At 38.3% G+C, this 26,490-nt stretch overlaps 2 protein-coding genes across 3 annotated transcripts in view; one reads left to right on the top strand and one right to left on the bottom strand.

Moving 5' to 3' along the window:
* The window catches only part of LOC122184844 (centromere protein P), a 119,168-nt gene that overhangs the window by 48,313 nt on the left and 44,365 nt on the right, over nt 1-26,490 (top strand). The gene's annotated exons all lie outside the window — the stretch shown is intronic.
* On the bottom strand, nt 5,298-20,650 carry ASPN (asporin). The gene is made up of 8 exons (XM_042880090.1): nt 20,358-20,650; nt 14,469-14,739; nt 12,690-12,802; nt 10,809-11,022; nt 10,335-10,445; nt 8,862-8,955; nt 7,700-7,838; nt 5,298-6,521 (listed from the first exon to the last, which is right to left on the bottom strand). Exons 2-8 carry the CDS (start codon nt 14,713-14,715, stop codon nt 6,324-6,326), a joined length of 1,116 nt encoding a protein of 371 aa, XP_042736024.1. The 5' UTR covers nt 14,716-14,739; nt 20,358-20,650; the 3' UTR covers nt 5,298-6,323.

The following is a 26,490-nucleotide window of genomic DNA, read 5'->3' on the forward strand; positions in this document are numbered from 1 at the left end:
AGATTTTGTAATAGTGAAGTTGTGTTGGATTTCATAAGCATAACCTCCTGGATTTAACTGCTGTGTCAACACTTTCAGTGAAGGCATGTGAGTGGGTAAAGCCTGCGTATATGCTCCAGTCTTGGGCATCTGTCTTGCTTTTGGGAATGCTGGTTCAGGAATTTCTACCATTTGCTTTGCTTGCCAATGTGAAACTTTGGGAGCTTTCATTATAATTACAATAGCCAAACTTTCACTTCTTGATTTCCTATGGAAAGGAAGTTTTATCTCTCGGGTTTGTCAGTTATTTCATCAGGTCAGTAACTTTTGACTTCATCACCAGTTATAACCAAATTTAACATAAGGTAAAAGCAAATATATATGTAGTTTTTAAAATCAGTGAAAAAAGAACTGGGTAGTAGAAAGTGCTCCAAATAGGTCCTTCAGCAGGGGAAAAAACAGTTGTAGATTCTTGTTCTTGGAGCAAGCAGCCAGATGGCAAGATGAAGCAGACGTGTTGACTAAGCCCTGGCATACTTCTAGCTCCGTCATTTGGCAGCCAAACAGGTGGCAGCTGTGGAACAGAGCTGTAGGAGAACATGCTGAGGTATTGGAGTGAGGTGGAAACAAGCTGGAAGAACCTGTGGGTTCTAAGACTTAAGTTCATAGGAATCCAGGCTTCTGTAGCTTCCTTGTTCATGTAGTCAGAGGCAGCAACACTGGAATGAAGGAATTGTCCTTGTTCTGCCACTGCAGCCAAGGATTCTGTTAGGCTGTTTTGCTGCAAGGGCACACTGCTGGCTCACATTCGACTTGCTTTCTTTTCTGCAAAGCTACTTTCTAGCTGGCCCAGCATTTATGTGTGCCTCGTGTTATTTCTCCCCCAGTGCAGAGCTTTGCAATTCTCCCTCTTCAGGGAAAGGTTTCTTATTCAGGTTTCTATTAGCTCCTTCTTTCTCAGCCAGTCCACATCCCTCTGGATGGCAGCACAGCCCTTAGGTCTACCAGCCACTCCTCCCAGTTTTGTGTCATCAGTGAATTGCTAAGGATACACTCTGCCCCATCATCCTGATCACTGGTGAAAATGTTGAATAAGATTAGACTCAGCACTGACCCCTGGGGTTCACTACTGAGCTGTCATTTGGAGCTTCAAAATTAGTAGATTTTGCTTGTGTTTTTGTTTAGCTTTCAAACCTGAATGTCGAGGAGGTCATGTTTTGTTACATGAAAGTTGGGATTTACACAGCATGCACTTCCCACAGCTAATGGTGCAAATTAGAATCATGGTTTGATGATATCTTGTACTCTTTACAATTTTGGTGTCTTAATAAATTTCTTGTTTGTTTTTTTTTTTTTTTCTGTTAATTTTTAATTTGTTTCATTCTTAGTATCACTGTGGTGTGAAATACTGGGGAAAGAGGCAGGAGGAATGTATGTGGAGATGAATACATTTCATTATTGGACATGTTACTGATAGAGCAGGGCACAGAATTTGGTCTTCAAATGTAGTCAAACAGTACTTTGGTACTTAAATAGACTATTCAGCTAAATCATTATCTGTGAGGCTCACTGCTGTGTTATCGTGCAGTATCATAGAATCATAGAATCACCAAGGTTGGAAAAGGCCTAAAAGCTCATCCAGTCCAACCGTTCACCTATTCCCAATAGCTCCCACTAAACCATGTCCCTCAACACAACATCCAGCCTTTCCTTGAACACCCCCAGGCTCGGTGACTCCACCACCTCCCTGGGCATCCATTGCAGTGCCTGACCACCCTTTCTGAAAAGTAATACTTCCTCATGTCCAGCCTGAATCTCCCCTGCCGTAGCTTGAAACCATTCCCCCTGGTCCTATCACTAATGACACGAGAGAAGAGGCCGACCCCCAGCTCACTACAACCTCCCTTCAGGAAGTTATAGAGAGCAATAAGGTCTCCCCTGAGCCTCCTCTTCTCCAGGCTGAACATTCCCAGCTCCTTCAGCCTCTCCTCATATGGCCTGTGTTCCAGACCCCTCACCAGCTTTGTTGCCCTCCTTTGAACACGTTCCAGGGCCTCAATATCTTTTGTGCAGTGAGGGGCCCAAAACTGGACACAGTACTCGAGGTGCGGCCTCACGAGTGCTGAATACAGGGGAAAAATCACCTCTCTGCTCCTGCTTGCAGCGCTGTTTCTGATGCAAGCCAGGATGCCATTGGCCTTCTTGGCCACCTGGGCACACTGTCGGCTCATGTTCAGCCGAGCATCAATCAATACCCCCAGGTCCATTTCCTCTACGCAGTCCTCCAGCCACACCGCCCCAAGCCTGTAGCGTCGCCTGGGGTTGTTGTGGCCGAAGTGCAGGACCCGGCATTTGGCCTTGTTGAAACTCATCCCATTGGCTCCAGCCCAGCTTTCCAGCCTGTCCAGATCCCAGATCAATCTTAGTAAGTTTATCTTTAGAGCTACTTTCCCTTCATTTGGTAACAGTAGGCTGCCACCCTCTGGTGAAATCTGTTAACAGTCTTGTAAGGACCTGGTAGGTGTTCAAAAGAGTGAAATGCATTAGAATTTGGAAGGCCTAGTTGGAATATACATGTATACATATATATATATTTAATTAGAGGAAAGTAGATATTCGTAGCAGGGATATGTATTAAAAGAAGAATCTTAGGAGAGTTTACAGCAAATCTCTCTTCTTCCCTTTTTCCCTTTTTCCCTTTTCCATAGCATCTGTGGAGAATGTAGAGGTAGGGTTGATTTCTTGGCAGTTTTCTGTCTGCTGATACTCAAATGCATTGTACTGTGGCCTTTCAACATCAGTGTGTGAGCAGTAGCTGGCTATCATTCTGATCAGGTGATTGCTGAAACTGTGTAAGGTGCATTTTTGTATTGACATTCAGTTGGTTTTAAATAAAAGCATGCCCATGTAAGTTGTTATTGCCCACAAATGCTAGCTAAAAGGTGAAGAAAAGAGGAGGGCCACTGAATGTAAGTATTTCTCATAGGTGACAGACATCCTCACAACTGGTATGAGATGGCATAAGAAATTATTGCCTTTTCTCTGAAAACAAGTCTTACGGGAGACAAGTACAACAAGCCATTTGAAACTTAAGTGCTTTAATCCAGAATTGCTAATGTAAGCTACGTGGCAGGTAAAGTTGCTTGCCTTTTAAAACTAAGTGAATTTGCCTTGAAGGTGATGAAAAGGTAAGCAATTGGTAAGTCCTTCAGAGATCAGGTAATAAATGTGAGGGTAGAATTAGTGCACTGAAATAGTGGAACAGTTTCTTCTGTGAATGTTAGGTGTATCCATGGATGCTGACTGTGTGGGGGGAAGAGGAAAGAGCAGGAAAACAAGCAGGATTTTAAAGCTTTGGAAATATGTGATCAAAGGTATACAGTCTTCTGCCTTCTATGATTTTGGGACATTTTTACAAACTTTCCCCATTTTTATTGACTTTAATGGACCTAAAATTTATTTTAGTGAACTAAAATTTAGTGAAACCTTGTAGGAGAGTATCTGTAAGGAATTGCTAGGTTTATATACTGCAGGAGTTACTGCTTTCTAGGGACTGGGACTACTCTGCTGAACCCATGACTCAAGAAAAGTTTCAGGTGAAGTCCAGGTCCAAGAGATGTGTTCTGGAGTCTGTGTTAAGATCAGTCAACTAGCCTTAGCCAAAACACATTGCCAAAGGAGACCTAAAAAACCCAATGGCAGTTTTCTTTAAATGTGGTTTGAACAAAAGCTAGAGGAGCTTTGTTTCTTTGTATACTAACTTACTGACTTTCAGGCATTTTTCATGTTCAGGAATGTTATACAAAGTGCTGTTATTAAGGCTTATTGAGAATGGAACATGAACAACTTCAGATTTTCTAGCTGTTGCAAGATAAGAATAAGCATTTATTTAGAATCTTTGCTTTCTTCTTGAGCAGTCAGTTGTTACTGACAGTGCTCTGTCTCTCTGATATGGGACGATGAGCTATTCATTCATGAGCCTGTCATTAGCAGAATATTATTACTTCCCAAAGTGTATGAATGTGCTCTTGGACTGTTACCATGAACAGGAAGTACTCCTTGGGAAGGAATTTATATGTTCTGTGTGACAGTTATTTACTATAGGATAAGTGACTGATGGGTTTGCTGTGTTATTCTTTGTTTCTATGCCATTTCATTCTCAGTTTCTTATTTCTGCCATTGCTCTTTTCAATTTTCTTTCTGCTCCATATCAATCTCATACAGGTTCTTCACAGATTTAGCTGTTTCTCTTGTCTAGTTTGTTAATGCTGGAGTTATTTTTAAGTGCAATGTATGGACAGGCTCAGAATGTCTTCACTGGGAATGCAGAGCTGCAATAAAGGCTGGTGTACGTGTCCTATATGAAGCGTGCAATAACAGTTCTGTGTTTCTTCTGAATCTTGTAACTAATTCCCTAGTGGGGAAAAAACTGCTGTAGTATTACCTTTTTCTCCATGCATACGTAGGTTTGTCTTCTCACACAGGTCTGTGTTTAGAAATTCGAGCTCTTTGCATTCATGATGTGACAACCCTAGCTAAAAAAATCTATACTGTAAACTAGACCAACTCCTGAAGAAAATCTATATATTCATTAACCACTATTTTCAATACCAATCACTGCTTTACTCATGGTATTTACTAGGAAAGTTGCTCCTTAGAAACCTCTTCAAAACCAGGAATTACGAGTTCAGTGATTTGGAGGCTTAGTTTTATTTTGGGTGTTTGTTTGTTATTGTCTCTGGAAGGGCAAATAGAAATTCTGTAAAACAAAAGCTGTCTGTTCAGGAAGAGCTTCACCTGACCTGCTCTCCCTCCCCCTCCAATACAGGCTGTGGTCCTCACGAGTTTCAGGTGTGCTGGGTGAAGGAAGTGTGAAAGATTGCAGTAATTAGGCATTTGAATCATAGCTAATGGTGGACGTTGATTTGAAGACATAATTCTGCAACAGCGTAGTAATACTAGCAGAATATCAATACAAAAATATGAAGCTGATGGAAAAATACTGATGTTAGATTTGAGGTTTATTGGCTAGTGTGCCTAGGGAAGGAAGGAAAAGCAGGGAGTTTGGAATTGCTTCTTTTCTATGCCGTATTTTCTTCTGCTATTTTCTGTGTCATTTCCCATAGCTGCTTCAAGTGCATTGTTGAATCTTTTAATACAATCACGTCACAAAATTAATATTTGCAGACTATGTAGTTTTTGAAAAAGGAAGAATACGGAAAATGTAAGATAAATGCAGATGAGTGAGAAAGGTGCTTGGATGTAATCTCTGAATGTTTTGATGTGGCATATCATAATAAAGTATAGAAAGGCAAGTGTTACTTAAATTTATTTAATTTATTTTGAATCCCAATAGCAAATATACACTAAATAGATATATAAAATATCCATTCTATACAGTACTGTCAGGATTGAGAATTCTGTTGTGCTGACCTGTGTAAGAAGTCAGGGTTGTTGAGTTCCAGCTATCTGCTTGCGTTCTGCAATTTTAGGATACTTACTAAAATTAATGAGGGATTCTTAACCCGTGTGATGTCAGAATATAAAGGAAAAAAATTATATGAAAAATATGATTACAACTATTATAGGTAAGAGAAGATGATTGTGCTGGCCTACAGAGTTTAGTAAACAATTCTATTAAGCTTAAAGCATATGATAAACCTTGAATCATCCTTTTATCATCGGGAGTGCATCAAAGTATATTGATAGAAAACATTGGACATTTCCTCGTTCAAGTTGCAAGAATAAATACCACAAACTTTTAAGTGTTCTTATGTGCTAATTCTTGATGTGAAAACCATTTTTTATCTCCCAAACTAAAATATATTCTAGTTTAGAGATGAAAGACCTCACAGTGCTAATGCTGTGCCACCTTCTTGCATATTTGCCTGTTCACTGGTTACCAGAAACAGCACAAGAATTTGTCAATGTCTGGTAGGTTTTTGCATCTTTTTTAACGATACTATTTAGCAAAGGAAAGGTCCTTACTGTGGAATAAGTGACTCCTACTTTGGTGTTAGAATTTATTTTGAAAAATTATATGGCAAAATATGTGATTAAAGAATTCAACACCTATTACAGGAAACACCAAGCGCAGTTTCCAGTTTCAATTCCAAGAGTCCTTCAATGAGATATAAATATTGCTGCTTAAATTATTCAAATGTGGCTTGAACGTTGTCAAATAAGGCAATGGCGCCTGCTGCAATATCATTTCTAATTAATTTGGTCTGAAATAGTAATTACTTCATAAACTGGTTAAATGTTGTAAAATTGGCATTTTCGGGAAATTTCAAGTAGCGTAGAAAGGTTTGGACGGGTTGCTTTTGTAACCCCCGACTTTGGCATCACTTGAGGAAATTTCCAAGCTGCACGCTGTTCCTGGCTAAGATGCAGCGGAAGGTTGAAGGCTGCACCTCCCAGTACTTCACAGGGTTGTTGAAGAGGCTTATGCCGCTGTATAACGCTTTCTTCTTTCTCCTTCCTGTTGGACAGAAGTCGTTCACTCCCAGTTTTGCAATGTGGTTCGAATGGAGGAAGACCACCTGCAGCAGGAAAAAAACAGTGAAGTGTGATAGCTCAGCGTGTAAGTGGGAAAACACTTCCATTAGCAAAGAGGTGGTTGAGGTATGTGGTAAGATCAGCTGGATGCAGGCTGTTAGCAATATTAGGAATTGAATGCTTGTTTTAAGCGCTTAGGAAATTCTTCCCACCTATCACAATCTCTCCCATCCCACAAAAGCTAAGAAATAAGAAACATACAGTATTTTATCAGTGTGTTGTCAGATCTTGACTCTGTTCTTATGGAATATTCTCTTAAAATGCAACCCTATGTTCTCTTTCAGTAATGATTGCAGTGCTGTAGTACTGTATTCCCCTATGATGTTCGTTCTTACTGATTTCATGCATTTCAGAAATACTCTCTAGAAAAGTTGGTAATGGGAGAGACTTGTTGGAATGGTTGCACAATTAGCTGCCTAATGCTAATGTAGCTTAATTTAGTAAGAAAATTGTGCTAGTAGAATTTTGAATTGAAGAAAATATTGTACGTGGACTAAAGAATTCTTTTTTCTGTTAAACTACATTTAAATTACAAACCAATGTTATATATCTATATTTACATACACAAACATGAATCAAAAACATTCCTTTTACTTGAATTGAAATGAGAAGTAGAAGGAAGTGATATTCATAGGTAAAAGATTTTACTAAACAGCTCATGTTCTGTCATCAGTGCATTTCTTCATGGCTTCTCTAAGCTGTGCTCTGGTCTGCATCCCAAAACGTCTGACATCTTACATATGTTTTTAATTGCCATTCCAGATTTCAGGAATGGCAGGGTTTTGAGTACATCTTAATGCAGTATTTTTCTAGTTCAAAATACAAATACCAAAATTAAAAAAATATGTATCTTAAAATGTAGTCATTTCAGTCTTATAGAGAGTGTTATTTGGAGATAAGATTTTTTTTTCAGTGTAGAAAGGAGAAATTCCATCTGCCTAGCATGGAAACTGTAACAAACTTTTTGCAAATATCTTTTCTGTGTGCAGTGTGTTTTCCTTTTTTACTGCTTATTCTTCCTTTTGAGTTGAATTCATTTTTGTCATATGAGTCATGCCAAAATATCTCAGTGACAATTAGCTTTTTAATTGTCCTAATCTATACAGCATTGTATCAAACAAACTGTAACTCCCAAAGACTTCTATTAAGTTTAGTATATGACCTGCAGGTATTTCAGATCAGGTAATCCAGGAGGAACTTTCTTGAGCTTATTCTTTTCAAGATGGATTTCTCGTATACTTGGTATGTTGGCAAAACTTCCATTTTCCACGTCTTTGATTTTATTGTTCCCAAGACCAAGCCTAGAAACAGTACAAGGAACAGTTAATTGAAGATTGAGATTCACAACAGCATTCAAGGGCATGTTTTTTTGTTTTAAAGACTGAAATTCACAGGAGTATTCATAGGAAAAGCAACTGGGGACGAATGATCAAGTCTCACCTTTGACAGAAAGAAACTCCCATTGACCTAGTAAGTATTTTTTTGTAATTTAATCTCTGTTTAAAGGACAACAGTTGATTAGACGTGAGCTGTTGTCTAGTTTTAGTTGCACTTGTTCTTCTTTAGTCCAAGAGTGAAAGATAAGCGCCAACAAATCTGCTTGTGAAATAAACCATGCCTTTTTATTGAGTTGTGTAGCTACAAAAAGAACCCTCATTCATTAATAAAAAGTGTTCTGATAAAGAGCCAAAGGACAGAAAATCGTGTAAAGAAACAGTCATGTTTGTAGCTTACCATCATGTTTTTAAAATTAGCAGTATTACTATCTTTCCTACTTCCACATTTTCCTTATTTAGGTCTTAATTTGGTTTTTATGCAGAACTTGATCTTGTGTTGCTTGAAAGGGGATTCAGAAGGTAGCAGCTTAGGCCTGTTTGCTCCTTCCATTCATCCTGTAGTTTCCTTTTTCTCCTTTCTACATTAATTTGTTCAGAAACTGAAGTAGGTATTTGAAAGCCATTCAGTAGTTCTTCTTTGGTAGTAATTTCTGTTACTCCATACAAAATCCAGCAGTGCTCAGCCAAATTTTCAGGCTACTTAACTAAGCTTTAGAGAAAGAAGTTCATACTTCTGTAATCAGATGTTATTCTTGACTACTAATGAGGATTCTAGGTAAGACATAACAATAACAAGGCCAATATTTTAAATGTATATAATATATATACTTTATATGTTAAGTTTGGTCTTATTTACAGCAGTTCTTACTCTAAAGCATTTACAAATTTGAGTTCTCTATTGTCATATTCATAAAGGAAGTATTGAGTAAGAGGTCCTGTCAGGACTGACCTCTTGTCAGGTGAAAGCTTTCTGCTTGCAAATTTTACCTTTGAAGATCTTTATACCGGTTAAAGTCTTCAAGTTCGACTGCTGTGATCTTGTTGTCATCTAAGTGAAGCTCCAGTAGACTGGAGGGTAAATCTGGTGAAAAACAAATGCTCGGTGTGAGAAAAATTGAACAAATGATTTAACAGGTAATTGTTGGAGTAGTTATTATATTCCTAATATCTTCTTTTCTTCGTGTGGGACTGGGTTAGGGTTAGGGTCTTGGATGAGGTTGTGTCAAACGAGGAGCGTTAGATACAGGTGTGTAACATTTTCAAAAAACAAAACAGCAATACTTGTCAATGTTCTGTGGTTTAAATTGGTGCTGTTGTAGCTCTTAGCAAATGGTCTGTGAGGAAAGCTTTCGGAATTCTCTGAGTAATGGGTTATCAGATATCTTCTTTTCCATGCTGGTACTCAGAGTGATTTCCTCATGTGAAACCAAATAGCCCCAGTTCAGTGCTGCCTGTTCTGTGCTTTGTGAATAGGCCAGAAGACAAAAACCTTCTATACAGCATCCAGTTAGTGATCTCACCTTTGGTTTTGCTAGCATTTGTCTAGTTTGCTCCCTGACACCAAGCCAGACAAACCACATCTCTCTGTTCTTAGTATTGCCTCCCAGAGCCCTGCTCCTACTGTTCCTTGTTGTAGCCCCAGCTGAGACAGGAAACTGCAAGGCTGTGCTTTACATTCTGTCGTTACTGACATGTTTGGATAGGTGTTGTTTTTTTAGTTTATATTCCAGTTCACTGTTCCACAGAGTGCTGTTTCTGTCCAAGTTAGTATTGAGAGAAGATTACTCACGTGTCCACTTCAGATATTAAGTGTGGTTTGTAAGTTATGGGTGTCTTTAATTTTGTGCAGAAAGAGGGATCTGGAGACAAACTTAGTTGCCATATGTGAAGAATGTCTTAGTATGAATTCCTGTTTCCCTGAGCCCAGGAATTGGAACTCATGCTGTATTTTCTTACAGGATATTTCTCCATAACAAAGAGAAAATCTGAATCATTTTACATATATATTTTGTTCTGGTGAGTGACAGAGATGGCATTATGATGATACAAGAAAAATGTCTTGTGTGCTGGGATAGTGCTACCATAAGCACGCAGGTAGTTTCTGATCCTTGAAATACCTTGTCTTAAGAACTGGTGAAAGCCCTGAAGTGGCTGCTGCCATTTCATTGTTTCCCATTGCTTTCCCTGACAAATGTCTCTGGATGGCAGTGGCAGGAAGGGAATGCCTATTGGAGCAAGGGGATGGAAGAGGAGACCTGGCTGTGCCCTGTCTGTTCCTATGTGTGGCTGCCTTAGGGATGCACCACTGGGTATTTCTGTACACTGAGAACAAGAAAAGTGAGAAAGATAGGAGGCATGTATCTCAATGTATGAAATTTGTAATAATCATATCGATGTGAGAACGTTGCATTTCAGATTATGCTGGCAAAAGCAAAGTAGATAAGGTAAAACAAAATTTACCTTTAGGAATTGAAGTTAATTTAGCTTCTGCAATTCTTATGTGGTAGATATTTACTCCTTCAAAAGCACCTGGCTCTATTCCATCATTGTTGAGAGGATTTGCACTCATTTCTGTCAAGAAGGGAAGAGAAAATACTTATGGCATAGGAATTTTATGTATGTTAAACTAGGTTATAGCTAACTGATTTCATTTTATTAATGAATGTTAATATTTTAGAAATCTATTTGTTTGTAACTTTGATTACCTGTTCCCAGGCTGGTGGTGCAAACCTATCAACGAATAAAGGCTGTCTAACTGGGCTTGCAAGGTTACCAGGAACTTTACCTTTGTAGCAACCTCTAATAGAATTTAAATGATGATGATCATGAATATCTCTTTAAGATGAATTTCCACGCTGAGGAAATGTTTGAATGAAAGTTGTATGCAATATATTAATTTCTCAGTGAAGACTTTATCTTTCTGCTCAGACTTACCCAGAACGTGTAGAGACTTCATTCCTTTAAATGCATCTTTGGGGATTTTCTTAACCTTATTAGCATGAATTCTGAGCTCTGCTAAAGTTTTTGGTAGGTTTGTTGGGATCTCAGTTAGCTGGTTATGAGATAAATACAGTCGTCGCAACTTCTTGGTAGGCTGAAAGGCTTTTGGATGGATCTTGGTTATCTTGTTGTTGTTCAAAGCAAGTGCCTATGACACGTGGGAAGAGCAACACAGAAAACTTATAGCGGTGTGTTATGATGATGAAGTCTTAAATCTGAGGTATAGTTAAACAACGAAATGTTTCAGTTCTCTAAAATACCAAACTCCAGCATAGAACTTGTAGTGAGATAACACAGCCAACAAGCGGCAAGGTATCTGATCATCATTTTGCATGTCGGATCACCTCTCTACGCTTCTATTTCTACAAGAGTGGATCTTGTTCAGTTTTTTTCTTGAGGGGAGGCAGGGAGTTGTTTGGCTAATTGTTTTGTTTGGGTTTTTCTTTTTTCACTTCTTTGTGCTGTTGGGAATTTGTCTTCTCCCTGGAGTTGTGAAAAAAACTGGAGCAAAGCAGAATTAATCTTTTTTCCAGCTAAAATGGGAATAGCTCAAGGAAATAAACAGGAAATGCTTCCTTCCTAATCCGTGTTGCCATCTGTGGCTTTGCTAAGGAGACCAATGCTCAGACATTTAGTACAAAATAAACTTTGCTTTAACTAAAAGTTGCTTTCATTCCTGCCACATAATCACAAAGTAACAGTTGAAAAAAATCAAAGCAGCTCAGAGTTTTTAGTTACCACATAATTAAGTGGTGACTCGAGTGCATAAGGTGGAGATTCCTGATGTATTCCAGTGCTTTTCTCTGTCACTGGAAGTTTTGTTTCTGTTAGAGCTTTTATAAACCCCACTTATAAGTGTACAACCATTCTGTATCCAGACTTCATACTCTTAAGGGGAACTGGAAACTTATTGTTCCAAACAGTGCATCAATATGATTCGCACTTCTGGTTTCCTAGCAATTAGAAAGCTCATGGGTGAACACACTCAGCACATTTTCTATTCTTGCTCAAAACCAAATATCACTAAAAAGGATTCATTTGATGTTACTTTAATGTGTACTTCATGTCTTTCTAATGTGCCAAATTCAATGGATCTTCATGTTATGATTTGTGGGGCAGATTTTTCATTTTTACAGTGAAAATTTTGTAACTGTCAGTGTTCCTTGGTACTGGATCTAGAGTGACATCTGGTGGAGATTGTACTCCAGAACAGATTTAACCCATCTTTATGGGTCTTTGAGCCTATTTTGGTCTCTATATTGCATACCTTAACTTTCTTGACTTATCAGTTGCTCCTGCTACTCATTTTAAAGTCTATCTCTATGCATAACTTGAGCATGTGAAGAATGCATTGAAAAGCACAAAGCTTTTTTTGCTAATTCAGTACTGCTTTATGTTCTGTTCAGGAAAATTGGGTATGTAAGCTCAGTGCTCTCTGTATTGGCTGTGCGTTGTTTGCTTTTGGAGATACTGTCTCATGGGAAAATGCAATCTGTGCTTTCTGAGAGTGAGTTCTTTCTACTCTTTTACAGCTGAGCAGCCTTTAAAATGTAGGAAGTGTTCTTGTACGTGCCTAGAATTGAATAAGTCTTGAGGATCTTTTTGGTGATACATACATGGTATGTTTTCTGGACTTTTAACTTTTACAACTCAAAGAAATTCACTTCTTACTATGCCTGTGCAGCCAGCATGCAGACATTGGACTGCATTTTTCTGGATGCTGTTGGAGAAGAGAAATACCATTTATATTTTAAAAGTATAAAGATATTTAAGATTGCTAAATAGGATTTCAAAATTAGAAAAGAACAAGCTTACGTAAAGCGATGCGAGTCCTTGGAGGTCGTTTTCCTTGACCTCTCTTATTTTGTTGTTCTGAAGGTCAATCATGCGGGTATCTGGTGGAATGTTGCGAGGTATTGATGTCAAACCTATTTCAGGATGTGAGAGAAACAGAAACATTGCATTATGCACATCCAAAGAAATAAACTGCTAAGCAGGAAAGAAAAATCGGCGCTAAAGCACAAGATAGAGGAGAACACTTTGATGGTGGTTGGAACTGATTATGTAAGGATGGATGTCAAAATGAGTGGGATAATTTATTCCCATGTTGATGGAAAGCTTCCAAGGGGTGCTCATTACATGCTGCTGGAGCAGTTTGTTCTCAGACAAGCAATGCCTGTTTTGTATTTAGGAGCGAAGTTGTTCCTGTGGCTTGGTGAGATACCTGCTCCACTGCTGTCTGTTGTTCTGCATCTGCCCTCGGTATCTGCTGGAGCAGCCCAGTTGCTCGCGTTGCCATGCGTTAATGTCAGGGCTGAGCAGTGTGTTCTTGATGTAACCCGCCAAGATACGATGTTTCAGCTTCCAATACTCAGTTATCACTTACATAAATTCCCCAGTCCTGTTTGATTACAAAGCTGCTCCAGTTCATGCCATCCAAGGTCCTGACTCAGCAGGAGGGACCAGCGAAGGGATAGCAACATGCTTGTTTGTATTGCTTAATAATGGCAGATTCAGAAACAAGCAAACACAAGAACACAAAAACACAGAATTTGGATTCAGTGTTTCTAAGATGGGAAGAGCCTGGATTTAAGTTTGGAATCCTGGTCCTTTGGCTACCCTAAATCATCAGAAAATTTCAGTGAGACTAATTCCAACTGGAGCAATTAATAATGAATTCATACTTAGGAATTGTGATCATTAGGGATGAATATGTATCTGTAACATTAACAGTGGCAGATTGGCCTTAGTTTAAAATCTTGTTAGCAGTGACATTCAGTTGTAACTGGAGTTAAGCTAAGCAAATAATTGGTATCCCACTTGCATATTTGCATTATAACTTAGTTATGGTTGACTTATAGCTGCTTTTCCCTTTGCTATCATGTCTTGATGTTTGAACTGTTCCTTTGTTTGTAGCTGTGAATGGAGCAGCTCTTTAGCCAAAGCCTTTTTTTGGCACAAGGGTAATTTATTGAGTACAAACCAAAGATGGGGGAATTTTTTCTGCTTGTCTTCTTATATATAATTTAATCAATTTTTTAATTTTTTTTTTTTTTCTTCAATCCTGATTGGAAAAAATAAATGTAAGCTGTATAGTAACAAAGAATCATGGAATCATTAGGTTGGAAGGGACACCTAAAGGCCATCTAGTCCAACTCCCTGCAATGAGCTCAGGCATCTGCAGCTCCATCAGGTGCTCAGTGCCCCTCCAGCCTCACCTTGGATGAGGCACCACCTCATTTTTTGTGCAATCTGTGCCCGTGCCTCACTGTTAATAATAATAATAATAATAATAATAATAATAATAATAATAATAATAACAACAACAACACTTTTTCCTTATGTCCAATCTAAATCTCCCCTCCTTGAATTAGAAACCATTTCCCTCATCCTGTTGCAACACACCCTCCTGGAGTGTTTGTCCCCTTCCTTCTTACAGTCCCTTTAGAGGCTGCTCTCAGGTCTCCCTGGAGCCTTTCCTTATCCAGAACAAACAGCCTCAATATGTGAAGGTGTGCAAATTACGGAGCTGGAGAATTCATCCTTTAAAAACAGTCTTGCAAAGGAGAATTAAATGAACAGCACAACTCTTACCTAGATCAGAACAGTGGACAACTCTCACATAGCACTGGCATCCGAAGGGGCACGTTGGGAATAGATCAAAAGGGATTAGAGGGATAATTGGTTCAGTGGTTGGAAACAGAGAGTTGTCATCGTCATCATCTTCATCTTCTTCTTCCATATCTTGGAGCATCATATTCTTTAGTGTAAAATATGAAGGACCAATGAGAGGTTTAGCAGAGCACAATGCCAAGAAGAGGAGGAGTGTGTATTCTTTCATGTTGTCTTAATCAGGATGGGTGACCTTAAATAGAAAAGGAAAATGGAAAATCCCAGATACAAGAGTCAGTGAACGTGAAACAGCAAACAAAAGTATTGTACTGTTGTCTTCACTTCCTGCTACAATTGGTTGTCCAGAAAAATCTGTTGTCTGTTTTGAACATTACTATGTAAAGGCTAAATATTTTAAATGCTCTCAGAAGCATGAAAATATTGAAATCATTAGTATAATAAGAAAATGAAAAGAAAATAATATTAAATTTAAGTGGAATTCATCAGACTTTAATGTCCCATCAAAGCTCTCTCAGTTCAGTTTCAAAAATAGTTTCATCATTTACTTTAGGCTCTGAAATTAAGGCTTTTAAAAGTGTAGTTTTTGTAGCAAATCTTACTAGAGTTTGAAATTGGGGTTGTTGTATTAATTCTTAATGAAAAATACTTTTAATTAAGTATAAGGACATGTGTGCATTGCTTGTTTCTAGAAAATTGGGAGATATTTATTAAGCAAACAGAATGCTTTCATCGGGATACTCCTTAAACACCATTTATTCTACAGTCTTGACACTTCTGGTTAAATACTTGTTGGATCATTTAGGGCACCTCCAAAGCAGAAAGCTCCATGTCAGATATCTATAATTACTTTTTGTCTGATGTTCTTGAGGAATGCACAGCCTACTGAGGATTTCAAAAGATTTATCTTTACAAAAACATGGAAAAATGTTTTGCTATTCCAGCTGCTCATTCAGTTTCTTTCTGCTTCTCTTGAGATGGATTTTTACCAGATTTCTTTTAGCTGTACTGGCTGAGAAAACCAGGAGTCTGAGTTGTGCAGTCCTTAACTACATAACATTGTGTTACTGATGATGGCGGTCCACAGTTCAAAGCCTTTGAGTGTTTTCTGCATGCTGTATTTTTATTCTAAGAATGATTTCATTGACCCAGATAACCTGTGAAATAGAGGTAGTAAGAACTGCCTCAGAATGTTTCGCAACTTTCAGAGAAAATACAATGATCATAGACATCATTTAGATTCTACAAGCAAGTAACTGAGGTTTTACAACCAGAACATCCAGTGCTACAGGGAAGTCGGTCATCTACCAGGAGCTATTGGCTTCTCTCTACTTCTGCAAAAATGTACCAAGGCTGAAACCGATGCAGTCTAAATTCTGTTTTTCTACTGCAAATCCTAATGATATGGGTTGGAATTTGAGTCTCATACTCTCCTTTTCCATGATTTCTTTACCCTCCATACAAGTGGTACATGGGAATTTGGTTGTCATGACTTCAGAACCTGTCTTTGTACGGGATGTTCTCACCTTGAGGTTACAGAAAATACTTTTAAGTTTTGTTAGCAAACAGGAACCTGTTTCCATACGTAGGATACAGGTTTGAAATTCCTCTGGAGCATCTAAGAAACCCTATGAGCACAGCAGGTGCCAGAAGAGAGGGAAGTGATCTCTTCGGACCACGGGAGCTCTGATGGGTCGGTGGAACGTATGATCAAAAAGGCCAATCTCTTGTTGGGAGATATTAGCTGCTGCTCTTAATTGACGATTTTAGAGTAGTATTTATGGAAGAAATTAGTTTTGTCACCTTGAAATAGTTCATCAGCTGTGCATGCCTGCATGTTTTCAGTCTCATATGGGGATTGGTCAAATGTTAGTAAATAGAAACTGAGGAATTAATTGCTTCTCTAAACTTCTCTTCTGGATGCGTTTTGGGGATTTATCACAAACAGTACATAAAGTGTTTTGGTTTTTTTTATGCCATTTGTTTTAAAAAAAATCAAAGCACAATTCAGGAAGAGGCCTGGATTTTACTGGACACTGCAAACCAAGAGGAGCAGCTGCAACTTCTATTATGCATATCCTGTCATAAAGATGTTTCTGTTTAAACTATCATATATTCTTTTAGGGAAGCACTAAATGGATGGCAGTTGTTGTTGAATCACCTGATTACATACACCTAGTTACTGAGCTGTTTATAGCTGACGTATATCTTTTTGTAGGTGCTTTTCTTTAGCCCTCAATCACAGCAAAAGCAGTGTGCTGATTTGTGCAGTGGTTTGAGTTGACTCATTCAGAGTTCTAGGATTTTGTCAGTTTTGTGTTTACATGCAGGATGATTTTGACGTTTCTTGTACATAGTTCTTAGCAACATTGAAACGCTGTGTACTGCATGCACGATGCTCATGTAGCTGTGTATGTTTCAGGGTATTTAAAATGATAAAGGCTACCAATATGTAGATTACACAAAATCCACTCTCCTCAAAAAGAAGAAAGTGACCTCTTCTTCTCTAATATATCTGAAAACAAGCACAACATACATTGTATCTTAATATTTATTGTAACCTAGTTAAGAGCTCATCTGAGTATTGTATGTTTTACTCATTTAACTGTCTCTTAAAAGAAGGTTCACATATATATATTTCCCATATTTTCTTTTTTTCTGTTCTGTTTCAATGCACTTAGAAATAATTCAATAGTTATACTTGCAATCCTGAGCAATTTGTTCTCTTGAAAGGGTCTCTGAATGGAAATGGTGTGGAGATCAAGATATGGAACCTGCAATTTTTTGTTTGGAGAGAACTGCGTTCTCGTTTGGTGTACACCTTTGGGTTCTCTGCTCCTATTAGTCTTCTGCTGCAGCAAAGCAGTCAGAAGTTCCTTACTTTTGTTATACAAAATGATGAGATGAGGAGATTGAGGTCCTTCAGACTTCTGAGTTGTTCTTGGCTGCGTGCCTTAATGGCTGGGTTCCCTAAGACAGGCGGTTGCCTGGTCTCCCTCCGGCTGCTTAGGTGCTGAGTGAGCGACCTCTGTGCTGTGCTCAGTGCAGTGCAGTCTGTGTGTAGGATGCCAAGCTTCCAAGTGTTCATTGTACCTTGGGACACCTGCTTTCTAAGTCTTCTTTAGCTTCTAATTCTGATGGGCACTGTATATATAAATTTATTGTAGTCAAATAATAATCTTTCATGCCTGTTGTGACATGCTGCTCTGGATCTGGTGTTACGAAGTTGGCTGGTGAAACCACTTAAATCAATTTCCGTGCTTGTACCTATAGCAAACAGGTTGTGTTTTTCCTCTCAGATACTAAAAAACATGACTTCAGACTTCAAGCTATGAAAAGGTTGAGGATTGTGACTGGAGCAATGGCCCTATTCAGCTCTTGAAAAATAGCTGTTGCTCACAAACACTTGTACAAAAGTAATGTTGTATTATGCCACTGGCAAAATATATTAGTCCTGTGAGCTAAATGTCTTGAAGACAAGTCTCTTTGCAAAACAAAGCCTGAGATGTGATCCATTTTTTTAAGCAAAGAGGAAAGGCCTTTGCCTGATGTGATCTTCCCATGTTGTCATTAGGAGATTCTTACTGCTTTCTGACTTAGCAGCTAGCAGCAGCAACCAAGTTTGACTGCAGGGTGGTACTGGCTGAAGAACTACATGGGATTTTATGGAGGTTTTAAGTGATTTTTTCCTTTTTTTTTTTTTCTTGGCTGTGCTCTTGAGTTTCCCAGTAAGTAGCTGTTATAGGTCTGTGCAGGAATGTTCAGACACTGCAGAGCACTAGCACAAACTTTCTGCATACTTAAAGAGTAAGGGAATGAATAAAGCTGAAGCCCAAAATTCACATTTGTAATAATCTTTCTTTAACTCTTAAAGATTATTTTACCATAATAAACTTATGAAGTATTTAATTTCTTCCAGAAAACACAGCTCATGAATACAGCTTTCCAATGGTGTATTGCTGCCACTTCAGGCTCGTTCTGCTTTCAGGCAAATGCTGTTTTCTCTTACCAGATCTTTCACTCAGGCTGCTCACTGTGCTGACTGAACTCACTAAACCAGCAGAAAACTCATGTCATTTAAAAAGTAAAATCCAACACACTCTTTCCAGATGAAGAAACGGAATCGGTCCAGGTGTCAAAGTCAGCACAAAGAAATGGGTGGGAACAGCCGGGTTAGGGGGAAGGAATGTTAACAGGGAGACAGGGAAGAAGAGAGAGCTAAACGTTTTTGACATGTGCCAGCTGCTAGATGGGCTCGGGTGTTTTATTGAACACTCACTGCTGTTTAGACAAAGTCTGCCCTTCTTCATTCTCATTTTTATCAGCGGGGGAATTGTAGATGAGTTCAAGAAAGAATGCAGTGAATTCAGGGTGGGCTCAACTGCTTCTTTACATATTTTTATAGCAGTCCTGCTTTTGCTTCGGTTTCTTTCTGAATAGCACCTTCTCACTGGAACATCAGCCACCTCACAGTGAGGTAAAGGAACGCAGACGGTACATTTTACATGTGGGGAATGTGGAGATGCTGTAAGACTTTATTTAACAGTCCTAAATTGCTGTGACATACTTATCCTCAGTAATCTGGTGATTAAAACACAGATTGCCAAGTAGCACATGGAAGCTATAAACTTTTTCTATTGTTAATTTAGGATAACATTTATACCAAATTAAACACAGGTGATGTCATAGTATGGGATGGGATTAAAGCCACTTACAGACTGCCTGGGAAATTCCCACATAAGCATGCAACAGTTCTGTGACATGAGAATTATAAACGTGAGTAATGGGAGGAAAAGCTTCTCGTGGGGACAGAATAAGGCTGTTAGTAGGAGATGGCTGTGCTCCTTGGCACTGCTGCAATGTGTTGCCTCTGCTGCCTTACCCCTTACAACCTGCAGTGGTTAATAGGTAAGGTTTTAACGTCGTGAAACTGTAAGAAGAGTGTTTACAAAACCCAGTTAGCAGTGTAGGAAGGCACATTTCCTATGGCACTGTTTCTGAAAAGGAAATGTTGAAGTGGCACGCTGGTGGTCTTGACAGAGTCAGAGAAAAATCCCCGTGTTCATTAATAACACGCATCATTGCACTGTGCACAGACTTTGTCCAAAGAAAGGCAAGACCGCTGCTGTTTTGAAAGCTCTATTTAAAAATAGTTCTGGTTCTATTAGTCATTGTCCCATTCCACAAATAAATGAGTTTCTGTTTAACTCTTTGTCTACTCCCTGCTGAGCAATTTGCTGTAGAAAAACAGGAGGCAATATTTTGCCAGTGGGATTACTGAAAAATTATTTTCTTGAGAAACAGTCCAGTCTTGAAACTGTGTAATTCAATAATTAACAGCTTGTTTATAATAGAAGCAGTGTTTGGTGAGTATTTACTTTTCATAGAAAACGCTGCTTCACCCATGTTATTAAACATTATCTAAGAGTTCTTACAGTTATTTTCATTCGGAGAAGCTTATGGCTTTAAAATGTCATTTCAATTACTTTTCTGATTTTTTTACTTAACAGCAGCCCTCCTCGAATACCTAAATTCAGATAGTTAATAGTAAGTTGTAAACGTTAGAACTGTTATAAAATAGAATTGTAATAACTGGAGAAAAATGCTTGTTAGCAGTTGTTAAGAAGTTAGAAGTCCTTAATAGTTAAATAGTTCACTGTATCTTTTATTTGCTTTGCAGCTCAGATGTAGTAATCACAGAATTATTTCAGCTGCAAAGTAGGTTTTCATATGTTCCATAAAGAAGTGGTATTTATTCTAAATTAATTGATGTTAATCTGCATAGTGGCTAGTATTCTGTTGCTGAATTCCTTATTGCTATACAAATATAGTAGGTATTCAAACTGGACATACCTTGCAAGTCTGATAGTTCTTCCAGAAGCACTCTGATAATCCACCTGAGATCTTTTTGTCCAGTTATTTCATTTACAAAAAAAAGAGGGAAAGGAAGTTAGACTGAGTGCAGTGAAGTGCAAAGCAGGTATAAAGAAAAATTCCACTTGCAAACTTCTTGATCCTCCTGGCACCCTGGGTGACACCCGAGTAAACTGCTGCTTCAGATTAGCCCATCTTAGTACTGAAGAATGATATTAAGACGACTTGTTACCACTCATATGTTTTTCATCACTGCTTGTATGAGAGCCAAAACTTCTGGCTTAACTCTAGACGTCTAGTGGACGACTTTGTAAAACCTGTAGTTTAATAATAGTTGACATCAGGCCACTGGAAGTACAGTGAGGTCCATTTCAGGTCATTCCTGCTATGGAATCACACTTATTTTTGATTACATTTGCTGTTGTTCTTCTATAAGTGTGGCACTATTAAAAGTATAAAGTTTTAAGCAGTGGCAGGGTGAGCCAGTAGCCTGTAGTGATAAATGTGTTGCCAAAGCCCTTCTGAAGGTACCACGTTGGTACTTTGTTGTGCAGTTAGATATCAGTACTGCTCATGCTTTCAGTACAACGTATCTGTCTAGGTGAGATGGTTTCAAGCATGCACAAAGCAGATCAGGTTGTTTTAGTCAATGTAGCTAGCTCTACTGAATATGAGAAATTAAGCAGATCTGTAAAACAGAGGCAGTATTTGCTGTGCTCTGTGGCTAGGATTGGAGCTGTGAGCTGCTTTAAACAAAGTCTCCGAGAGTTTGCACTGAGTCATGTTGTTTGTGCTGCCGTGCACATCACAGTGCTTAGAAAAGGAGCTGTTCCTCGTTTGCCCTCAGTAGGCTGCCTTCTTACGTGTGCTTCAGAACTGCGTGACCAAGGCTGCCACAGCACGACTTCTGTAGTTGGTGTCTTTGCATGTCCAGTCCATAGCATCCGTCCGGTTCCACGCACTCTGTGCACATCTGACTTCAACTGGTTCTTTAGTTGACTTCCTTCTGTGCTAAGAAACACAGCTTGGATTTTTATTATAATCTAAGTGTAATGTGTTAGCGTTTGCAAAATGGCAGTTTAAGTCCCATACTGGTTAATTGGTCTACAGTTAGTTTCTTCAGGAAGAAATAGATATTACACCAACACTTAAACCATGGGTGAGATCGTGTCAAACAAGATAAGAGTTGTGTTACTTCCTGCATTGTTTTTCAGTTCCAGCAGAATAGATGAGTGATGATAAACTTTCTCCCAATTGCTGTTCCCAAAGAATGAAATTACAGTTTAAAGAGCAATCACATTCCCACATAAAAATCTGAGAGATGATCTTTAAGTCTATTGAAATCTCAAATTGCATGTATCTGCACTCCTGCCTGCATTTAGAAACCAAAGCTTCCTAACCAAATACTCTTGTGATTTGAAGACATTGGTTTGGATGCACTTTAGCAATTTAATACAAATTTGTTCTTTAAACCTCTAAAGTTTTCTTGGCTCTTTAACAGAAGAGAGGGTGCTCTGAGGGCTGTGATATGAATGCAATGGTTTCTTCTTTTTCACGTCTTTCAGCAGAAAAATGCTGAATCAACTGTTTTGGTTGTTCCTAGCTTTGCTGAAACCCTGCATGTTCCTGTGCTTGGCGACAGCTCGGTTTTGATGCTTTTAAATATATATATATATATGTATTTGTTTTTTAATTTTCTGGCAAGTGGAGCAGTATCTGGAAGAAATGTCACCATCCTGTCTTACAATAGATATCAATTTGATAGCCGTAACTATTGATCTCATTGACATGCTTATGTTCTTGTAATGAAACTGTTTAGTATGGCAAATACAAGCTTAGTAATTTTATTATGCGTATGGTTGCATTCTAAAACAAAATGCTCAAAAATAACCCTTCCAGGTCACAGGAGTACAAAATTCTGGTATTTAAATGTTGGCTGTTGATAGCAGTACTGAACATTAAAATAGGCCAGTGGTTTCAGTCTAATTTATGTGTCTATTAAACACAGCATATTTCCAATTTACGAAAACTAACTACTCTTGCAGAATTCCTCTCTGGGATCCCTGTTTCCAATTTACTTGAAGGTTTGGACCCAATGGCATTTCATGAGCCAGCACAGCAGGGCAGTTGTAGAGTCTTGAATGAAAGCTGGCGTGTGCAACTGAGAGGTTGGATGCTAGGTACTTGATGTTCTGCTCGTCTCACTTTATAGGGTAAGACTGCAGTGTTCTTCTGTAGGATGTGGAGCAGACATACAAACAATTTAGCTGCAGTCTACTGAGCTTAGGATCAACTGCTGCTATCTCGGATCTGTTATAAAGCAGTTGATTTGCGGTGATACATTTGCAGATACTATGGAAAGCAAAATTGATCCTACTGTTTTCTGCTCTTTTATGAATAGCAGATTTGGGTTTTAAGTTGGTTCAACAAGATGTGTGGCAGTCGTGTAGTCCAGGACATTCGGGTTTAATTGACAAAAGATGCTCTTAAATAGAAAGGACTCTGAGCAACAGTATGTATGTTCTCTTCTATACTGGATGTTTAATAAATGAAAGTTGATTGAAAGTGGAACTGTTCAGGTGTTTACAGTGATTTCTACTTCCAACAGTGAAGGAACTGATAGGAAATTAGAATTCTGTTCTTAAAACGTTACCTTGATTTCTTTATCAAAAGGAAATATATTTTTATTGCTTAGTGTGTCTGAGCTTCAAGCATATGCTGCCATATGTGGATTATGCTTACGCTGCAGTCTTTTTTTTTTTTAGGTTGATCTTGTATATATTTGTTTTTGTAAGGCAAAATAAATACTTTTTCATTTACTAGCTCTGTTTATAAATGTGGTTTACATAAAGTGATGAATCTAACATCAACTGCAAAAATCTGTCTTGGAGACTGCCCATCACATTTTAATAACATGACTTATTCCTTTCATGCTCAGAACCAGCCCATGTTGAGAGCAGTCGCACATTTTGATTTTAACCATTTCTTGGCTTTTCTCAACTTGAGCTACGGCATTCAAGCTATCTGAAAGCAGAGAAACTGTACTCTTCAGCTTTTTTGTTTGTCTTGATTCTCCAGTAATTACGTGTCGGTACGTATTTAGGGATCATTGCTATTTACTGCAGTGCATTAGCTTTTATTTGTTAGTATGTACTTTTTTGCATATTTTTGACAGCCAACTTGGAAACAGCAACAACTGTTTCATTTTGCAGTCTGGCCTTTATTAACATATTATATATAGATATACCATCTACATGGAGAAATATGTCACAGCTTGTGGTGTTAAAAGAGCTGGGATCCAATTCTACACGCACCCATGTGATTGTCAGATTTATCATTGACTGTCAGCAGCATCTGCTAAGGGTTTGCCTTGTATTTTTAATGTTTTATGCATTCAGTGATCTGGCAATCATGACTGACTAGAGAGGTGAAACCGTAACCCAAAGAGACAGATCTAGTCCTTCACCCTTGCGGTTTGTGTTGCCTTAGATGAGTAAGTTAAGTTGGTTCTACCTTAGGCTGCAGATCGGTACAAACATCTCCATGTGGGAATACTGCTGAAGTAGTCCCAGGCTGCCTTCTTCCCACCTTGATTCTCATCTCCTTGATCCTGTAAATAATTCAGAACTGGATGGGGAATCTGCTCTACCTGGGAAATAATTTGCTTGATGAAGAAAGGTCTTGAAATAGTTCTGGTTCCAGTACATGTCAGTTATTCGTATTGCTTTGGAGTTTTGTGCAAAAACTTGAGTTTTGATAGCATTGTATGACAGTTTTATGGAATACGAATGCTGATCTTTCTTATAGGCATTGGGAGCACAGACAGTGTTTCATGGAAAATCAAACAGTAGTTAAAATGATGGCAACTAATGCCAAACTACTGAATCACTCAGATAATAGGGAAAATATTCTGTTTCTGAATGCTACATTCCCTCATAGAATACCAAGTGTTTACACCGTGAAAGTTTAACAATAAAATAAAAGCAAAAACAAAAGCAAAAGACTGGTGGCCTGCAAAGTAAAGGCATCCTGTTTTTCCTTTTTTCTCTGTTTTATATAGAAGCCTAAATGATAAAGTTTTCTTAGAACCTTTTGAAAGGTTCATGTTGTTCAGAATGTAAGACAGCGTTTAAAACATCTGTGATCAACTTCCATTGAGTGTCAGATGCTTTGAGGGGAAAAAGAGAGCTGTGCCCACCTCGTTCTTTGTATTCCAGTACAACGTGAAGTGTTCCGAGTCTGTTAGTCAGCCTGCTCAGATAATTTGGTATGGTACTGTGCTTGTATCTAGCTTTGCTTATCAACAAAAGCAATTTAAATTGCACTGGAAATTCAAGGATCTAAAAGAAGGCGACTGGGTCAGTTTATGACAGAAACTATTAAAAGCAAAAGCAATGTGTGTGACACTTACAGTCACTGTCCACAGTTTGCACGTCAGGTTTAATGAAGTACATTAGTCTGTAAATAGATTGCATGTACTTCCAGCATATACTGTTTTGTAGCTGGAAAAAGTAGCATTTCTAGGAAGGTGTCCAAAGTCTGTTTGATTGCAGGTTTTGAAATACGCATTTTGTTACTGTGGAATAGTTGAGGACTTTCAGAAACATTCTTAATAAAATAAGGCTATTATCTCACTAAAGAAGTTACTGCCCTGCTATATTACTTCATCTCGCCTCTGTTCTCAGATGCATGCTTTGCTCCTGAGAATTCTGTAGGAGTGTCTCACTTGCGTCTCATTGGCACGGTAGCAGTAGAGCTGTTCTGCAGGGCTGGGTCTGACACTAAATGCTTTGGGAAACTTTTGAAGGACTGCTCTTTAATTGTAGTTAACTACAGCTCTTATGGTTTTAATATTATTTTATCATGTAATTATGAAATCATAACTATTAAGCAATTTGTAGGGTTTTTTTTCTACATTGGCACATAAAGAACAGAATTCACATTGCTTTTATTTGCTCATATATATGTCATGCAGTGTTTTGCTGAATTTTAGCATATGTTTCCTTCTTTTCCTTTTTCAACTGTAGAGGAAAACCACAAGTAAGTTTAAGAAGAAAAGGCACAAATATAGAAACTAAGTGTAAATGGGAGAAACCTTGCAGTGTTTAATATACTGTAGGTGGTCTACTAAATATGCAGTGTGAGGTGGTTGCACCTCTGTGCAAGCTCAGTCTTGCTTACCATTGTACAGACGGGACAGGGCAGTAGGCAGCATCATACCAAGCACTCTGAAGAAAACAATCCCATCCCAGCTGAAAATGAGGCATAGGTGTTAGAGCAGAGTTGGCAAGAAGGCAGATGAAAACCCAAGACACAAAAAACTTGACAGCTAAGCTGAAAGACCAGACAGAAACTAGCAGAGAAATTGGAATTGTCTGACATACAGCTCAGTGTACTAATTTTAAAGGTATTTTGTTGAAAATGCAGGAATGCTTTAGTAAAGATGGTTGGTTGCCTGGATGGTTTTACACTGCTTTTTATCATAGATAGGAACTCACTGATGATAGAACTTACTTTTACCACTTGGTGGAAATACTTATGTAAGTTGAAAGAAAACCGTATATTGTACTTGCATGTATAAACTTGTGGTGTGGAAAATGAGGCCTTTTCGTAGAACAATTTGTTAAGCCAAGGCTGTGATTTTTTTCATGAATGCTTATATTACACAGAATTGTGATTTCCATTGGTTTGCTGGCAGCAGTACTAAATAACTTTGACTTTGGAAAGTAAGCTTACTTACCAATATTAAAAATTAAAGAATAAAAAAATAAAAAAAAACCACAAAACCAATCACTGAGGTAACTTCTCTACATATGATTTCAATAGAAGTATACCATTGTTTTGTTGGTTTTATTACAATTTCTGCATGAGATGTTAAGGTGAAAGGTGCACATATCCTATTTCTTTGCTCAGAAGATTGGAGTGAGATTTAATTCAGCTAAAATAGTGTTAGTCAATGTTGCTTTCATTCATGGCATTACTAGAGTCTATCCAAATAATCTTCAAAGTAAATATATATTGTATAAAACCCAGATCTGTTTGAATCCATGTGTCATCCAAAAAGAAAGAGAATAATAATTTTGCATTTTCCAGTACAAAACAAGTACAACAC

The sequence above is a fragment of the Lagopus leucura genome, unplaced genomic scaffold, assembly GCF_019238085.1.
Source record: "Lagopus leucura isolate 7727_CA_CO unplaced genomic scaffold, USGS_WTPT01 Super-Scaffold_100026, whole genome shotgun sequence".
Classification (NCBI taxonomy): domain Eukaryota; kingdom Metazoa; phylum Chordata; class Aves; order Galliformes; family Phasianidae; genus Lagopus; species Lagopus leucura.